At 37.8% G+C, this 17,227-nt stretch overlaps 1 protein-coding gene across 3 annotated transcripts in view; it reads left to right on the forward strand.

The window, feature by feature from the left end:
* Positions 1–3,987: 3,987 nt before the first annotated feature.
* LOC149145820 (vesicle-associated membrane protein 711-like) overlaps positions 3,988–17,227 on the forward strand; it is a 41,616-nt gene continuing 28,376 nt past the window's right edge. For all 3 annotated transcript variants that reach the window (XM_089449781.1, XM_089449780.1, XM_089449779.1), the window contains exon 1: positions 3,988–4,730. In XM_089449781.1, the coding sequence (XP_089305907.1) occupies positions 4,514–4,730 (217 nt within the window). In that variant the 5' untranslated portion in view covers positions 3,988–4,513. The remainder of the gene's footprint in view (positions 4,731–17,227) is intronic.

A 17,227-nucleotide genomic window follows, 5' to 3' on the forward strand; every position in this document is an offset into this window, starting at 1 on the left:
CAAAACATCCTCACTCCTCCGTCCTTCTATTTATTACTTATTATTCCCTTACTTTTACTTATATACTAACCAATTAATAATTGATTTTATATTTTATTAAATATTGACTTAGTATTTCTTTTTTACATTTTTATTTTTTATTTTTTACTTTGACTGAATTGTTTTTAATATTTTATATTAATTAAACTCTCTCTTAACATTTTTTTTTATTAAAATATATCATATTTTTAATGGCTAGTTCTGGAACATCATGCATCTCTATTATTTATTCTTAAGGATAGATAGATTTTTTAATTTTGGTCCTCATGATGAGCCTCATTAGAAGGTTCAAAACGTCAACCAACAAATATTTATAATGTGATTACTCTGAAAGTCAATTTCAAAAAAAAATTAAAATATAAAAACATTAAATTTATCATCGTTTTTTTGCTAAGTTGTGTAAGTTCCGAGATCATTGCAGGGTTACGGTTAACCTTTGGCTTGAGAAACTACGACCGAGGGGGACCCAGGGGTATCTAACCTGTTAAAATCACAAGCAAATCACATTCGGCCTAAACCACACCAACATATCACATTCAGCCTAAACCAGACCAACCCTTAACATCTCTGGATTTTTACCCATAAAACTTCAAACCAATAACATTCACATTACATAATATTTTAATGATACACCCATCATCATCTCTTCTACCTCTAATAAACAAATTCATATTATTAAATAAATACTATTACCAAAAACAAATTAAAAATAATAAAAATAAAATATTCTTAACATATGATTATGATTATCCGCATACCTGCGTAATATAATCAGACATAAAAACATGCGATGGCAGCTACCTTCCCTCCGTAATATAATCAAACATAAATTAAAACCAATATGTTAAACGTTATCTTCACCCAAATAAAATAATATCATGACATTAATTCAAAAATTTATAACAAAATCATTTTTTTTTTTTAATTTTTATTAAAAAATTAACAATGATAAAATAAATTATAATTAAAATTTTTAAAATCATGTTAATATAAAAATAAATGATTTTAAAATATTTTTTAATAATATTTTTTTTAATAAGTAAATATTTAAATTATATATTATTACTTTTTAATTTAAAATTAAGAGTGAGAAGGATAAAAAAAGCTAAGATGTTATAAGGAGGTAATTAATCTCAATCTTGCTAACCAGTTATAAGGAGGTAATTAACATTAATATTGCTAACCAGAATTATCTTTCTATCTTGACCAGTGCTAATAAGAAAATGAACATGGTGAAGATAAGAACTAATTCTCATGAGCTTTGAAGTGAAACCGGGCGTTGGTCTATTCCCAAAACACAACTAATTCTCACGAGCTTCGAAGTGAAACCAGGGATTGGTCTATTCCCAAAACAAAACTAATTCTCATGAGTTCTCACGAGCTTTGAATTGAAACCGGGCGTTGGTCTATTCCTAAAACAAAACTAATTCTCATGAGCTTGGAAGTGAAACTTGGCGTTAGTCTCTCCCCAAAACACCTTGGGACGAAAGAGTTTGTCACCTTTGCCATATTAAAAAGGTTGAAGATGAAAAACACTTTCTCTTGGATTGCTTGGCTCTTTTTTACATCCGTTTTCATTTCCAAAAGCTTTGCCACCCAAAAGCTTTGCCACACTACCAACCTTCTTGACTTGTTAAGTCAGTAAAATAATAATATTATGGGAATGCTTCTCTCTTTTCTTTTATTAAAGAGTTTCAATTAATCTCTTTCTTAAGGTTTGATAGACCATATTGGTTTTAATGGACACTAATCCTCATCATAATATATTTTTATAATATATAATTATTTTAAACAATTTTTTAATAATAAAATATTATTTTATTTTATTTAATAATATTTAAATTATATATATTATGCTTTTATAACATAAAATTTTATTTTTTTAACATTTTTTTTTGGCAAGGCTACATTTGCATTATGTCCAATATATCTCCTAAATCGGTTGCTTAAATTCACATCAAAGAGTGCCTTAATAGAACACCTTATCACTATATCCAAGACTCGGTATACTTTTTAAGCAATTTTTAATAATAAAATATCAGTTCATTATATATATATATATTTGTTTTTGTTTAATTAAGAGTTTATATATATAATTGTTTTTGTTTAATTAAGAGTTAATCTTATTTAGATATAAGGAAATAAATTAATAACTTAAAATTCAAATATTTTTACTTAATTTAAAAAAACAAATAAATAATCTAAAACATAAAAGCTTTTAGGTAATTTTCCTCAATGAATAGTGATGAGTAAGTTTACATTAAATATTAACCAATATAATCTCATTATTATTATTATTATTATTTAACGAAATGGTTAAGAATTGTATTTATACCTTCCTACTACATTTCTAAATTGATAACTCCTAAAAACCTTTCAAAAAACTTGTAGAACTGGAATATACTTGCAATACATATTTCAAAAAGAAAACCAAATAGACTAGCATGTATAAGATGGCACTTTTTCAACATTGTCTCCAACAACTACCTCATCCTTGTGCTCCAGCTGGTCGGGAACAATAAGTTGGTGAGGTCCCACTTCCTCCCAATTTTCCATGATCGCTTTGATATCCTCTGGTCCCCTTTTGACTATAGCTTCAAGGTTTCCCAGAAGAAGGCCCATTATATCCATCTTAACTTGTAACCTACCTATCTTGACTTGGAGAAGACCAATATTTTGATTAAGAAGAAGCATTTGAGCCTGGTTCTTAGTAGTTCAACATTTCCCCTTGACGATTCAAAGGAGATAAAATATGCTTCTTAGTGGCTGTGATATAATCAAGTCGACACGCTATAGCGACGTTCTCCCGCATAATCAAGCTCTACAACGCGCTTTCCATTTTCTCTTCTACCCTTTGACCCAAATTTCACTATTGGATTGACTTATCCAGACTTGAACCTATGCATCAGGGAGGAAGACTCAACATGTCTTATGAATTCTTTCGCTAGAGCTAGCTGCTCCCTTCATATCTTGCTTCCACCCCCAACCATTAATGAATTGACCATCCACATTAATATCATTATCTTATAATCCTCGTATTGGATCTTTGCCTTTGCAATACGTTATCGTCTCCATCATTGTGCTAGTGGGTAAGCGTGTTGGCTTCATCTTGCAGATGAAGGCTTTCTTCCACATCTCCCTCATGCATTTACTAGTTTTTGCTCCTAACTACCAACTATACCCAACCTTGAAATCATATTCATTCCTTAGGCAAGTGTATGATGGGATCCAGGTACCAACATTTAAGGGAAGCCACTGTTCTTCTACTGCACATTTCAAGAGGATAGTCGGCCATGGACAAACTTTGGCATGTGAACGGGGAAGTCTCCCAATAACCCATTATTCATTTACTCATTATTGGAACATTCATTTCACTATATACCTGATGTGTTATTGCAAGGATCATGGTAGAAGTTTAAAAACACAACTTCCATTGTCTTGAGCTAACATTCCTTGATCCAAGGAAACTCCTTTGTTAGCTAAAGCATCCACTTTGCTATTCATATGCCTTTTTACATGATAGAACTTAACAGTCTCAAATTTCCCAATTTGCTTTTTAATCCTCTACAAAATTGGGGTTTGATAATTGCTGAAGTCTCTTTTAATTTATTCACTTGTTGGATGACTATCATAAAGTCGTAAAATACCATCGAATGCTATATTTTCTTTAACCATTTCAAGTCCTTAGTTATTTGTAACACCCCAAAACCCCAAACCTAATAAATCTGTGTCTTCCTCAGACTAGCAGATAACCTCTCCATCCCCCAATCTCATCATCAATTTAATGATAAATTTATTATTAAAGAAAACCTCTTTACCTTTAGTTTTCTTGACTACTTAAAAAAATTCCTGTTCCTTCCGTCTGGGATACTATATCTTTTCCTTTACTTTTTAAAGTGCTGCGCTGTAGCTGAAGTGATCCCCGTTGGATGTAATCCTCATCATGGTGGAATTCACGACAAACAGCGAAATCCCTTACGAAAGCCAAAATTCATGGCGAGCCCCGCGCAGCGCAACTCGGTTTACCATAAATTATCGTTGCCTTTGCCGTTACCAAAAATCTATGACCATATGACCGTCGTCCACATTCATCCCATCTAAGAAAACTCGGAGAAAGGGTAAAATGAAACATAGAAAATCACAATGAAAAAAATATTACGAGCATATCGCGCTGTACTCTGCCGCATTCTGCAATGTCCGGTCTCATCCTTTTTCAATCAATTCCATTGCCATTTCCCTCTCAAACCCAAAGCATAGGGTTTCCTTCATCTCGTCGGATCTCGAGTTCAATCCCTTCTGCCCATGAATTTTTGCCTTTTTCGATCCCATAGTTGAAGCTCGACGCAGGACGAACGGATCGGGGCAATTAACACACTTATTCATTCGGACTTTCACTCGCTTCGAACATCGGTGGTTCGAACGCCGGGGCGTCTGGATATAGCAATAAAAAGATTACGCAAAGGCAGCGGCTCTCATGGCGATACTGTATGCCCTGGTAGCTCGTGGTTCCACAGTTTTAGCGGAATTTGACGCGGCTCACGGCAATGCGAAAACCATCGCGCGTCAAATACTGGAGAAAATTCCAGGTACCGGGGACAGCCACGTCTCTTATTCGCAGGATCGCTATATTTTTCATGTCAAGAGGACTGATGGATTGACAGTTCTATGTATGGCTGACGATACAGCCGGAAGTGAGTCCTCTACTTTATCCGGATTCGTTAATTTTAAGACAATTTACTGTAGATTGCCATTTTATGTTAAATTTTATTTGTTATGTTAGGTGTGTCCCTTTGTCGCAATGTTTGTTGATGACTGTGGTTATTTTATGTAATTTTAAGGTACACTGGTATCGTATGTCAAATTTCGTTTATACTTCTTATATCTTGCTTTATTTATTATCTTTATTGGTAAAGTTGAAGGGATAATTATTCAGTTTTGTGAGATTATGTAATGGTTTGCTCAAACTTCCTCAAAAGACGCCTATGAAAATGGATCTCTGACGGTTTTCAGTGTGCGATTACAATCCTTTTATCTTTTTCTACTGTGCTTTCCTTATAAAACCGTACAATGCTCGAAAATATAAGTTGCTCACAAAAACAAGGCAATGGAAACCTAAATTTCTGACTTGGAGGAATGTCTGTAGTCTATGTTGATGAATCTGTGTGCTTTTCGTTTCGTTTTTCGATTGCAGCGCTGACATAATAATAACCCTTCTCTTATCTTAGTTTTATTTGTTATCCTATGAAATTTATCTTAGTTTTATTTGTTATCCTACGAAATTTATGATTAATAGATTTGAACTAGTTTCTTAATGATTTCTGGGAAGAGAACAATTTTCCTTCCTGAGTTAAGATGAATCTAAGTATCATGCCACTCATAATTGATAATGTGGGTTGATATAAAAACAGTGAAGAATGGTGCCAAATAAAATTGTTCAAATTCATCTTCTTCCCATAGCTAATATGGGTTGATTTTGTTTTTACAGTGTTATTTTTATGTATATACATGTTTTTGAAGGATTATTTTTTAGCTGACCCTAGAATTATTATTATTATATTTTTAGTTTTATATATTATTTATATTGGGTGATATATGCTTAAGTAAGTATTTTGGACATGGCAAGTAGGCTACATTCTCTTCAATACTGGCACCTTGCCTATTTTGATGCAATTATGGCATTTTTTTTTTCAGTTCTCCTTTGATTATACAGGTGAATTTTATTCTAATAATGCATTACAACGGGCTTGGCTAAACATAGGTATGCTCAAAATGCTCAAACAATCCATAAATTTTGATTTAACAGAGTCATTTTTGTTGTCTTTCCCCAAGACTGCTAGGGAAAAATCTGCTGATAAAAGATTTTAAGCTTTGAGCTATGCCCAAAATTCGCCAACCAAAATCAGATAATTTAAACGTTGCTGCTTTACTTTCTGTTCTTCTTGCGGTGGATATGGGCCTGGCCTCCATTTCATTCATTAACTTTTCCAGCTGAATGCTTTAGTTCCACCCTGGCTGATCCCTAAAAATGTCACAGGGGGATGTCCCAGTTTTAACCATTTTTCGAAGATCATCCATCATGCCATACATTCTATGAAAGTCTTGAAATAGCTCTGACAGTATTGAACTAGTATTCTATCTCCCTAGAAAGAAAAATAACATTCTTTCAAGGTCTTTGGTTTCCTCGAATCATTAAAATCCATGTTTAGTTGCTGCTCATCTCTGCAGCTGTCTCTGCTCTTGCTTGCTGAACTTCATTTCTCACGGTATCTTTACCCAAAGCCTTTTCTTGCATCTATTGGCTTCTTCTCTCTCTCAGGTGGCAAACATAAATAGACACGGGGGACAGTGATATAAAGGTTTTTATTTTTAAATTTTCCATGTAACCAAGCATCCCACTATCCAGCCTGCAGGTAAGGGTAAGATATTTGTTGGAGCTATAAGCCAGTCAACATCAAGGCTTGAAGTCATAACGACAGTATACTCAATATGAGTTTGACATGTCACTTGCAGGAATTAAACCTGGTCGGGGAGGATGAAAGTTATTCCTCCCAACTACCCAAGATAAGTCCTACATACACATATACATACAAATACAAATAAACATAGAAATCCAAAAGTTTGAGAACATTTACAAAATATTGATACAACTAGTTGCTACATGAAACCCACAAGAATTAGAGCATTCAAGAATCTATACACACAGGGTTGCGGGGGAGCACCCCCCCGCTCCCAATTCTAGTTCCACGTGGGAGCGACTCAGGAAAGCACTCCCGGCTAAAAAAGGAAGCGCTCCCTGGTTTTGGCCGGAGCGTTTTATGGAGTGGTCGGGAGCGTTCGTTCCTTGACCACTCTTGTATGCTCCAAGAACATTTTTTCAGAGGGGGAGCGATTGCTCCCCCTTTGGAAAAACGCTCCCGGCCAGTGGAAAAAAAGTCTGCGGGAACGAGAGGGATCGCTCCCCCTCTGGAAAAACGCTCCCGGCCGGCGGAAAAAAAGTCTGCGGGAATGAGAGGGAGGGCGATGCCTGTGGCAGAGAGGAGAGAGGAAAGGGAGGGAAAGGGGACGGGGGAAAATAAATAGACCCTCTGCCCTCCGATTATTCACTTCATCCATTGAGAGCAAGAGGAGTAAGAGAGTTTGGAGCAAGAGAGAGTTTGAAGCTTGGAGAGAGGTGCTTGGTGAGAGGGGAACTTGGAGGAGCTTGAGGAGCTTGCAAGGGGAGATTGGAGCTTGAGATTGAAGGCCAAAGAGGTAGGATCTACACTCTAATCTAGCATTTTTTTTTTTAATGTTCATTGCTAAATAAATAAATAATTTTTTTCTCTATTTCCCATTCCCATTCCTCCATTTTTTTTGTAGATTCAAAACTTCAAATTTCAAACATCATGGTTATATGGCTTGACATTTTCTTCTTCTTGGTTCCTTTTTTGGTTATTATGGTGTTGGAGAGTAGAAGGAGGGTTGATCATGAAGAAGAGGATGAAGAAGTGGGTTATAGTGGATTTGATGAAAACCCTAGAGAGGAGTACCTTGGTGAGGAGGAAGAGAGTGAACATGATTCAACCCAAAAAACTAAACAAGACCAAACCCCATTGTGGAAATATGTTTCTAGGCCTGAAGCAGGGAAAGGGGGTGGAACCACTAAATTTGATTGCCCCCATTGCAACAAAACTTACACAAGTTCATACACCCGTGCCAAAAGGCACCTCTGTGGGAAAAGGCCATGGGATGAAGATAAAAAAATAGGAAGCAAAACTTGTGCAAGTGTGTCAGCAACAAATAGAGCCAAATACATAAGGGAAGATGAGGAAGCCCAATACAAATCTAAAAATTCAAATGGTTTCTTTGAACCAAGCTCACAATCACATCAACATGCACAAACTCAAAGAACTCCTTCAACATCCTCCCATGGTAGTGGATATGGAGGCATAGGGTCACCAAACATCTCTTTAAGGCGTAGAACCATATCAGATTTCCTTGATAAAGGGTTTAGGAATGATGTGGATTCAAAAGTTTACGGATTTCTCTATGCATGTGGGATACCATTTAATGTTGTTTGCTCACCTTATTGGCATGAAATGGTTTCTGCCATAAACGATGCCCCTAAAGGATATAAGAGCCTTGGGTATGACAAGGCTAGAACCATTGGACTTGATCATGAAAAAACAAAAATATAACATTCTTTGAGTAGAATGACAAATTCTTGGACTGAGCATGGGGTGTCCATTAGTGGTGCCATCTTTCTTTCAGCATATGATTGCTCAGAGAAGTTCAAGACTGACATCAACATTGTAGAACCATTACTTGATACAATTGAACGTATTGGGCCATACAATGTCATCCAAGTCATCACTGATAATGTTGCTAATTGTAAGGCAACGGGAGCAATTATTGAGGATAAATACCCTAACATATTTTGGTATGGGTGTTTGGTTCACACAATGAACCTTTTGATGCATGATATTATTAATAACAAAAACCAACAATACAAATGGATTGGTGATTTGTATAAGAGAGGCAAACAAATGCTAAAATTTATTACAAACCATAGCAATACTTGTACAAGAGAGGCAAACAAATGCTAAAATTTATTACAAATCATAACAATACCTATGGGATTTTCCACAGTCACTCAAGATTGGAGTCGTTGAAGATTGCGAAGACTAGATTTTCTAGCTATTACATTACCTTCATGTGCCTTTTGAAGGTAAGAGAGTCATTGGTTAGCATGGTATCAAGTCCACATTGGCAGGAATTAAAGGAAAGGGCTACAAATGCAACTGACAAGCAAGGTTTTGAACAGGTGGAGGAGACCACTCTTGATGGTCAGTTTTGGGCACGTGTGAGGCAAGTATTGGAATTCACCAAGCCCATTTATCACATGATTCGTTTTGCAGATACAGATAAACCAGTGATTGGGGAGGTGTATGAGCAGATGGATACCATGTTGGGGCAAATAAAAGATATTGTTCAGAAAGATGATCCCAACTTGTATACACTGATTCACAATTGTGTGTGTACACGGTGGAATAAACTTAATGTTCCACTACATGCCTTAGTGTATATCCTTACGCCAAAATACTACTCTCCATCTTGGTTGGGCCAACCTGCACCTGGGGGTGGGGTTAGGGTCAAACCCCATATAGATCAAGAGGTATCTACAAGATATTTGCAAGCATTAGACAAGTTGATACCTGACAGGGAGGAATGTGCTAATCTGTGTCTTGAATTAGGCAGATACTTCAGTTGCACTGGTTTGTTTGGTTCTTTGCATGCAATTGAAGATAAAGACATATTTGATGCTCTCACATGGTGGGAAGCATATGGCGGCATGGGACTTTTGCCAAAATTGGCAAAAAAGTTCTCTCATAGGTTGTAAATACTTCTTTTGCAGAGAGGTGTTGGAGCACCTACAACTTCATACATATTGTGAGAAGAAACAGACTCAATGAAAACTGGGCAGAAAGCTTGGTTTATGTGCACTACAATTTGAGGTTGTTGAGTGATTATTGTGATCGGGTTTATGAGGATCCAACATATAAAATTTGGGACAACCACCCAGAGGACGATAATTTGGAGGATGACACTATACATCTTGAAGAACTGGAAGTAGAACTTATGAGAGATGAAGATGAAGCCATGCCACCCCCACCATCCAGTAGCAGTGTTAGTGCTCGAGTTCCAAGTCTTGTTCCTTTGTTTTCGCCGCCTCCATATACATCCTCACATGGAGGGCATGTGCCTTCTGGTTCTGGCCGTGGAACTGTGCGGGAGGAGATTCCTAAACGACCACCACGACCTGCTCATAAATTAAAAATTTCTTGTGGCAAGAGGAAGCTGTAGATAACAGATTTACTTGTCTTTTCTAGTTTCTAGTAGTTTTAATAACTGTTGACTCTTTCATATTTATTATGATATTTTTTGTAAACAACATATGCCAATTTAAGTTTGAAGTTGGCAATTATAACTCATTGGTAATGAATTATGAATATGATGCTTCGTGAAAGTTGAAATTTGTTTCATTTCATGTTAGATATTCTTTGTTGTAATGGGTACACTTAGCTTACAAGTACAACTTTGGTGATAAATTAAGATAAGTGTTATATATTGAATTTTGAAAGCTTGAAACTTTAAGATTGATGAATCATGAGATTCAATATGTGTAGTATACCTAGGGGGATATTATGGGGTACAGAGGGAGGTACCCAAGGAAATAATGTAATAATGGGATGGGTCATAGTTAATAAATAAAGTGGTTAGCCCGCATCATGTAAGGGACCACAAATAGTTAGCAATAATGTGATAAACCCATTGTATTAGATATACGGTATTAAGAGACGCATGGTAATGACCCATTGTATTGTATGTATGGAGCCTATATAGAGGTTAGAGACTCCCTATGGAGAGAGGTCAAAGAATATTGTATGAACAAGCATATGGCTTGTGGAGTGTTCTCCTTCCTTAAGGAGTGACTGTATGGTGTTATCCTACCTTAAGGGTTTTGATTAATAAAGAGAAACATTTCTATATTCAGATCTTGTTATTTCTAGGCATATTTTCTATTTTCATATATTTGCAAGTCAGTTATATTACAAGTGGTATCAGAGCACTTTCTTGGGCAAAGCAGAAATATTTTTATTTTTATTTTTGTAGGAATTTTTTGGGGCGACGAGTTTGCAGATCAGATCTGAAACTTCTGGGGCAAAATTTGCAGAAACAAATTGCAGATCTGGATTCTTTGAAAAAATACCCAAATTAAAAAAAAATCGGCCGAATCGGAGTCCAGATGAGGGAGATATCATTGATTTAAAATCAACTGTGTCGCAAAAATTTTCTTGACGAAAATTCGTGGACGACAAAGCTTTAGTCATTTTTTGCAGTTTTTATGGCGAATTTTGAGAAACTAATTGCAGATCTGAGATCCTCTTGAAAAAGCACGTTAATGATTCCGCTATATTACCTACTATTGCAGATTGACTAGGCAAAATTAGTATAAATCCTTGCGAATCAGGATTATGAAGATCTTGAGGAACTTGATTGAGAAATACTACCAAAACCACTAGAAATACCAGTTGTATAGGTATTATAAACCTTATGAAATTTTAAAGTCTTTACTAACTTTGAAATAAAATAAGCAAGATTTTAATAAGGTAGGTTGGGAAGGAGCTACTTGCGTTGTTGACTAATGAGATATTACTTACAGGGGGTGATCATCCTCATAAAATAGTCGCCTCATCACAAAATGCATTTCTTCATTGGGAGGGGTATTCTGGTTCATCATTTTAATTGAAGGTCTTGATTCATCCGATGTCTTCACTCCTTTTGACTCATGAGAATCTCCACTACTTCCCTCTATCTTTTCGACAAGACTGCTTCCAACACCTCCTATTTGTCTAGAACTCACCACCACTATTTCCTATATGTCGCAACTCTGAACTACCTGGTCCTTCTATCCGCAACCCTGGACTATTCAACACCTCTCCTATTTTGTGTAACTCTCTTTGTCGTCTTTGGATTTCACGCATTGTCTTTTCCTGCCATTCATCAGCTATCTGCGCCCTTTTGTGTGCTCATAGATCTTGAGCCCTCTGTGGGTCATTTGCATCCATCACAACAATGTCTTCATCTTGTGCAATTAGCAACATCTCTCCCCTAGATCCTACCCCCAATACTTAGAGTTTTAAGCTGCCATATTGTGTTCTTGAAACGTCAATAAGTTTTATTCCACCATTAGAATATTAATCCACAGAGGGATCTCCTTACAACAATCTTCCCTACAACCTCGTATTTGAATACTGCTTCCACTTTGGAAAAAGAAAAATGATCATCTACAACAAATTCAATAATATAACTTTCTAGAGTTACTTGTACCCAAAAATCAACAACCCTAGTCAACTAAGTATCTAGTTTATGCAACTAAACTAGATCAGTAGTAGTCCAGGTACGATGAAGCAATGTTGCAATTATCATTATCGGGATATTATTGGATTGGGAAAAAATCGGAAAAAATCGTAAAAATCGGGAAAAAATTGTAAAACACAAAAATATTCATTTTTTTTTCCAATTTTTTTAATATCTAAAGCATCTACAACATAAAATAAATACATTGACACATAAATATGATAAAAGAACTAATATATAAGATGTGTAATATCATTTCTAGTGCTACATCACACATAACAGTGAATCATGTCCCGAATAGTAAGTTCTGACACCTGAGTCCCAACTCAGCCTCAAAATATCAACAAAAAAATAATAATGTATCTCATATCACGAGTCATAATGTCATATACAATGAAATGAACCAAATAATTAAAGTCTAATACTATTGATTTCCTCTGCCCCTCTTGCGAGAAAATGCAATAGCTTTCCCTTTCCATATAGATGTAGATGCCGGTGGAGTTCACAGTGGACTTTGCTGTGCTCTAGAAGTTGAAGAACTAGGAGCTACATGAGGTATACCACGTCCTATAGCGCGATTTTCGCAACTCTACGATGAAGTCTAAGATGGTTTCCAGCTCGTGCTTTAATCTGCAACCAACTTAACCAGTGATGAAGTTCTTTAAGGAACTGACGCCAAAATATTTTGTTTTGGTCACAAGTGGGCTCTACATACATAACCTCCTCCTTTACCCACTCTAAAGTCTTCCGCCACAATTGTGCTTGTTGCAAAATAAATCGATCAATCTGTTAGTGCCACCAATCATGAAGATCTCCTCTGAGGGTCCTCGATACCATGGTCCAGATCCCTTCAAAATACTTAGGGTCTTGACAATGGAACCATTTGTTGGCACAAAATATAATAAAGGAAGACCCTGGGTTTAGACACAGGGTGCCAACAAAGATGTCCATCGTAGTGTAGCACTTCGTTTGCATTTTCACTTCTCCTGGAAAGAGAAGTGTCTCACCCAACGTGTGTTGAGACTTAACAAAAGAGGACAAGGGATCATCGAACATGATCTAGGAATGGTTTAACAAATAACTCATTGTGCAAATATTATATGAGATATAACATTAACATCTTTAAATCAGTTGTTAATTAAACAAAAACATCTTGCAACTGAAAACAACCGAAGACATTCAAAATCACAACCTTAAATTTTTTAAGATGCTAAACAAACAATCAACTCCTCTTTTAATTGACAATACTTTTGCAATAAAGTTGGCAAAGAACCCAAAGTTCCATGTTCGAAGTTCGAACCAAGCACATTAATACAAAATATCATCTGATTTGACATCATGTTGAGGCTAAGATAATCCACCTATGACATTGTTTCACAAATGAGCAGATTGCAGACATCTTCACCAAAGCGCTTGGAAGGGAAAAGTTTGAAAGATTCAGAATGATGCTTGGACTCACCAACATCCCTTCAGATTAAAGGGGGGAAATGTTGACACCTAATCTGAAAGGATTGGGATTATTGTAAATATTGTAAATAGTTTTAGTTATGCATTAGAGAAAACCAAGAGACATTGGAAGTGAAATCCCAAGAGTCTCTTCGCTCATGTATCTATTCATGGTCTGACTAATGCAATAAACAAGTTATTTGTGGAGTTACTCTCCTGGCCTGAAAGGATGGACAAATGCAACAAACCATCCACTCATCAACTTCATGGTGTCTTCCTTGAATGGACCAATTTGCTTGAAAGTAGTGGATACTCTTGGAAAATACAAGGATGCACAATATATGGGCGAGTTGTTCATTAAAGTTATTGAAGATGTAGGTGTTGATTCTTGTCTGCAAATCATCACAAACAATGCACCTGTTTGCAAGGCTAATGACATGATTGTGGAAGCTAAATATCCACAAATATTTTCGACACCTTGCATTGCCAATTCTTTGAATTTAGCACTTAAATCTATTGCTTTTGATGTGCCATGGATTGGAACTCTTATTGAGGATACATGCCATATCTACAACTTTGTACAAAATCATACCAATGCCCTCATAATCTACAAAGAGTACACACATTTATCATTGTTGAAGATTGCAGATACACAGTTTTCTTCCACATTCATCATGCTGAAGTGGTTGAAGGAGGTCAAGACCTCTCTTAGGGCCATGGTTATTTTAGAGTTTTGGTCTTTTTGGAGAAAGACAGATTGAGTAGCCTCAAAAAAAGCCAAGGATACAATGTTAAATGATGCTTGGTGGGAGAGGGTAGATCTTACTATCAAGATCATGGACCTTATCATTGCTTTGTTACAATCTACAGACCCAAACCAACTCATCTTAGGTGAGGTTTATGAGGTGTTTGATTCTGTGATTGAGTCTGTGAGGACCATTATTTTTCAGAATGAATGCCCTGAGTATGAGACATCAGTAGATGCCTTCATCACCGTACATGATATTTTTGTCAGCAGGTGGGACAAGAATTGCACACCTTTGCATTCACTCATTGAATCCAAAATATTACAACAATGAGTGGCTCATTGGTGGGCCTTCATGTAGTTACCCTTCTCACGTGGATGATGAGATTTCACAGGGGAAGGAGGATGCATTTAGAGGGATATTTTAGGATAGAGCATCCCTTGATGAGGTGGAAGATGCCTTTGCAAAGTTTACTATTGACATTGGGAGATTTGCAAGCTATGATGTGATTAGAGTAGCGACATGGGGCTAAAAAGCCTCATGCTTGGTAGGCAACTCATGGGGCAAAATGCCCTTCTTTGTAATAGTTAACCATGAGGCTCCTCTATGAAGTTACTTCATCCTCTTGTTGCGAGAGGAATTGGAGCATTGTGCACCTATGGGAATCTGTATGGTTTGAAGAAGAGCAAGCTTGAGTAGTCTAGGGAAAAGACAATGGTGTATGTGTACACCAATCTTTGTCTTATTTACTGGTAAAGGGAGGAGTGGTTGAAGAGAGACAAAAATGTGGGATGCTTTCCTGATGATATGGGTTTGAACTTTGGACAACAGTGTTGAGTTGGCATTGGCCAACCTGGATTTTAATGAGTCGGTGCTAGAGCCTGTCACTATTTATGATGGTGATACTCTTGATGGGTCATCCTCCACACCAACAAATGCATAGATTAGATTGTGTTGAAGTTTCTAAGTCTACTTAGTTAGAAACCCTCCATGCACTTTATCTGATTTATTCCTACCTACTTGTTATTTGCCTTAACAAGTTATTTACAATGTAAATACTGAAAATAAACACTAGTGCGAGCACATATTACAGATCAACGACTAAAGGAAACAGAAACAAACACACCATATGACACCATTATTTTTGGACTAATGTCCCCGTAAAAACCCAATGTGGGAAAACCAATGCAACTATTTTGAGGGTTTTCTTATTAAGCAATATCAGAGTAGAATTTGGGTGTCGAAACTGGCCTACCCAATAGAGAATTTCCTTGGCAGTAATACCTCTTAGTTTCTGACAAATCTTCTCGCTGAAACCTCGGATAATCCTTCTGGCAGCTACTCAGCACCAATCTGCCCCGGAAACCCTAGTGTTAGCCTCTCTCTGGACTGTGTCAGCCCCTCTCTGCCTCATGCTGGCACTGCGTCACCTCGGATGGGTCTGCGTCAACCCTGGGAGGCCCTATGTGAGTCCTGGCTGGCTCTGCGTCAGCAACGCTGGCCTCTCTGAGGCTCTTCACAGCTCCCGGCTGCCTCTGCGTGGCCTTGTGTGATCCCCGGCAGGCTCTGCATCACTCTCCTTGGCTATTGCGCTGCTCTCTCGGCACTATCTCTGCCTCTCTGTCTCTCTGTACTCAAATGCTCCTCAGCTGCATCTCTCGATCACTAATTCTATCTCTCTTAGCAAACCCCGCCCTAGAGAATAGAATGACTAATCATCTAGTGTGTTCTCCAAGTGACCCTCAAGCCTCGTCTTATACTTTTCCGATTGACATATCAACGACCGAGATTAAGTCCCTAATCAACAACTAATATTAGATCTGGCTTGATCCATGTCTTTTGGACCATTCTAACACATATTCATATTAATACACATTAATATTTTATTTTCCCTAAGTTTAGACTTAGGGACTCCATTAAAAATATTAATTATTTTAATATCCCCTGATCTGTTTAGAATCTACATGTGCTCCAACCTCTCCACCAAATTTTGTGGCTAGAGCACATTCGATGCTACCCCAAATCAACACTCCCTCTTAGCGAGGACTGTGCTCTAGCAATACTCCTTACTGAGTATTACTTTGATCATCCGGCATCGGTACCTGTGCTGATGCTAGGCCTTCCTGCCCAACATCCTTTGCACTGCTGCATCTTGTACTGTTGCCCATGGATTTGCCACTGCCACTGCTGCATCTGTACGACAACTCCCTCTGCATCCGTGCTGCAGTCGGTTCTTTCTCCCAGCACTGCATTCGCACTGCACCTCCTCTCATCATGCTGCATTGTGCTGCCCACTGCTGCACTGCAACTCAGTTACTGAGAAGTAAGTAACTGATCTCCCAATTTGACCTCCCTGTTGGGCTAGAGACACCCACTGATGCTGAAGCTCCCTCTGCCGTTGACAAGTGCTCCCTCTCTGACCTTTGCGCTGTTGCAACAACTCCCTACATCTCGCACTGTTGCACCCCTCTCTGTGCCATCCTGCACTGGTGCAACACTCTTGTGCCCCTTGCACTGTTGCACCCTGCTAGCCTCGCGTTGTCTAGGGACCCTGCACTGTAGCTCTCTCTGCTGCTTCATCTGCATTCGTCTCTACCTGACTCAGCGAGTCCTACTACTCCTCTTCGGGGCTCCCGTAGCAAGGTCTAATCCAAGAGGCTGGGTACCTCGAGGATCCTGCCCCTTATCGCCTGTAGTCCGCCTAACTACAACTCGATGTCTCCTCACTTCTTCTCAAGTGGCGCATGTGCACTCATGGCACAGTCATCGTTTGTCAAAACTTCCTTCTCTGCCTGTGCTGGTACTGCCTTAGTCTCGGAAGACTCTCCCTTACTCTTTTTCCCTCGACATTGGGTCACATAATGACCCAACTCCCCACAGTGGAAGCACTTGATCTTGGAGTGATCCTTCTTCTTTCGCTTTTCCTGCTTTCCCTCAGATGCTAGGGCCACGTCTTCCTCCTCCTGCTTGACTTTGATCCCCTTTCTGCTGCTACCTGTTTTCAACTGCCGTCTAATCTCTTCCTAGCGAAGAGCTGCCCACATCTTGTCCCAAGGTGGAAGTGTCCCTTTGCCCAGCATACTCTGGACAAATAC

This window comes from Pinus tabuliformis, chromosome X (assembly GCF_031772625.1).
Source record: "Pinus tabuliformis cultivar Carrire ecotype Pingquan chromosome X, CPIR1, whole genome shotgun sequence".
In the NCBI taxonomy this organism is placed as follows: Eukaryota; Viridiplantae; Streptophyta; class Pinopsida; order Pinales; family Pinaceae; genus Pinus; species Pinus tabuliformis.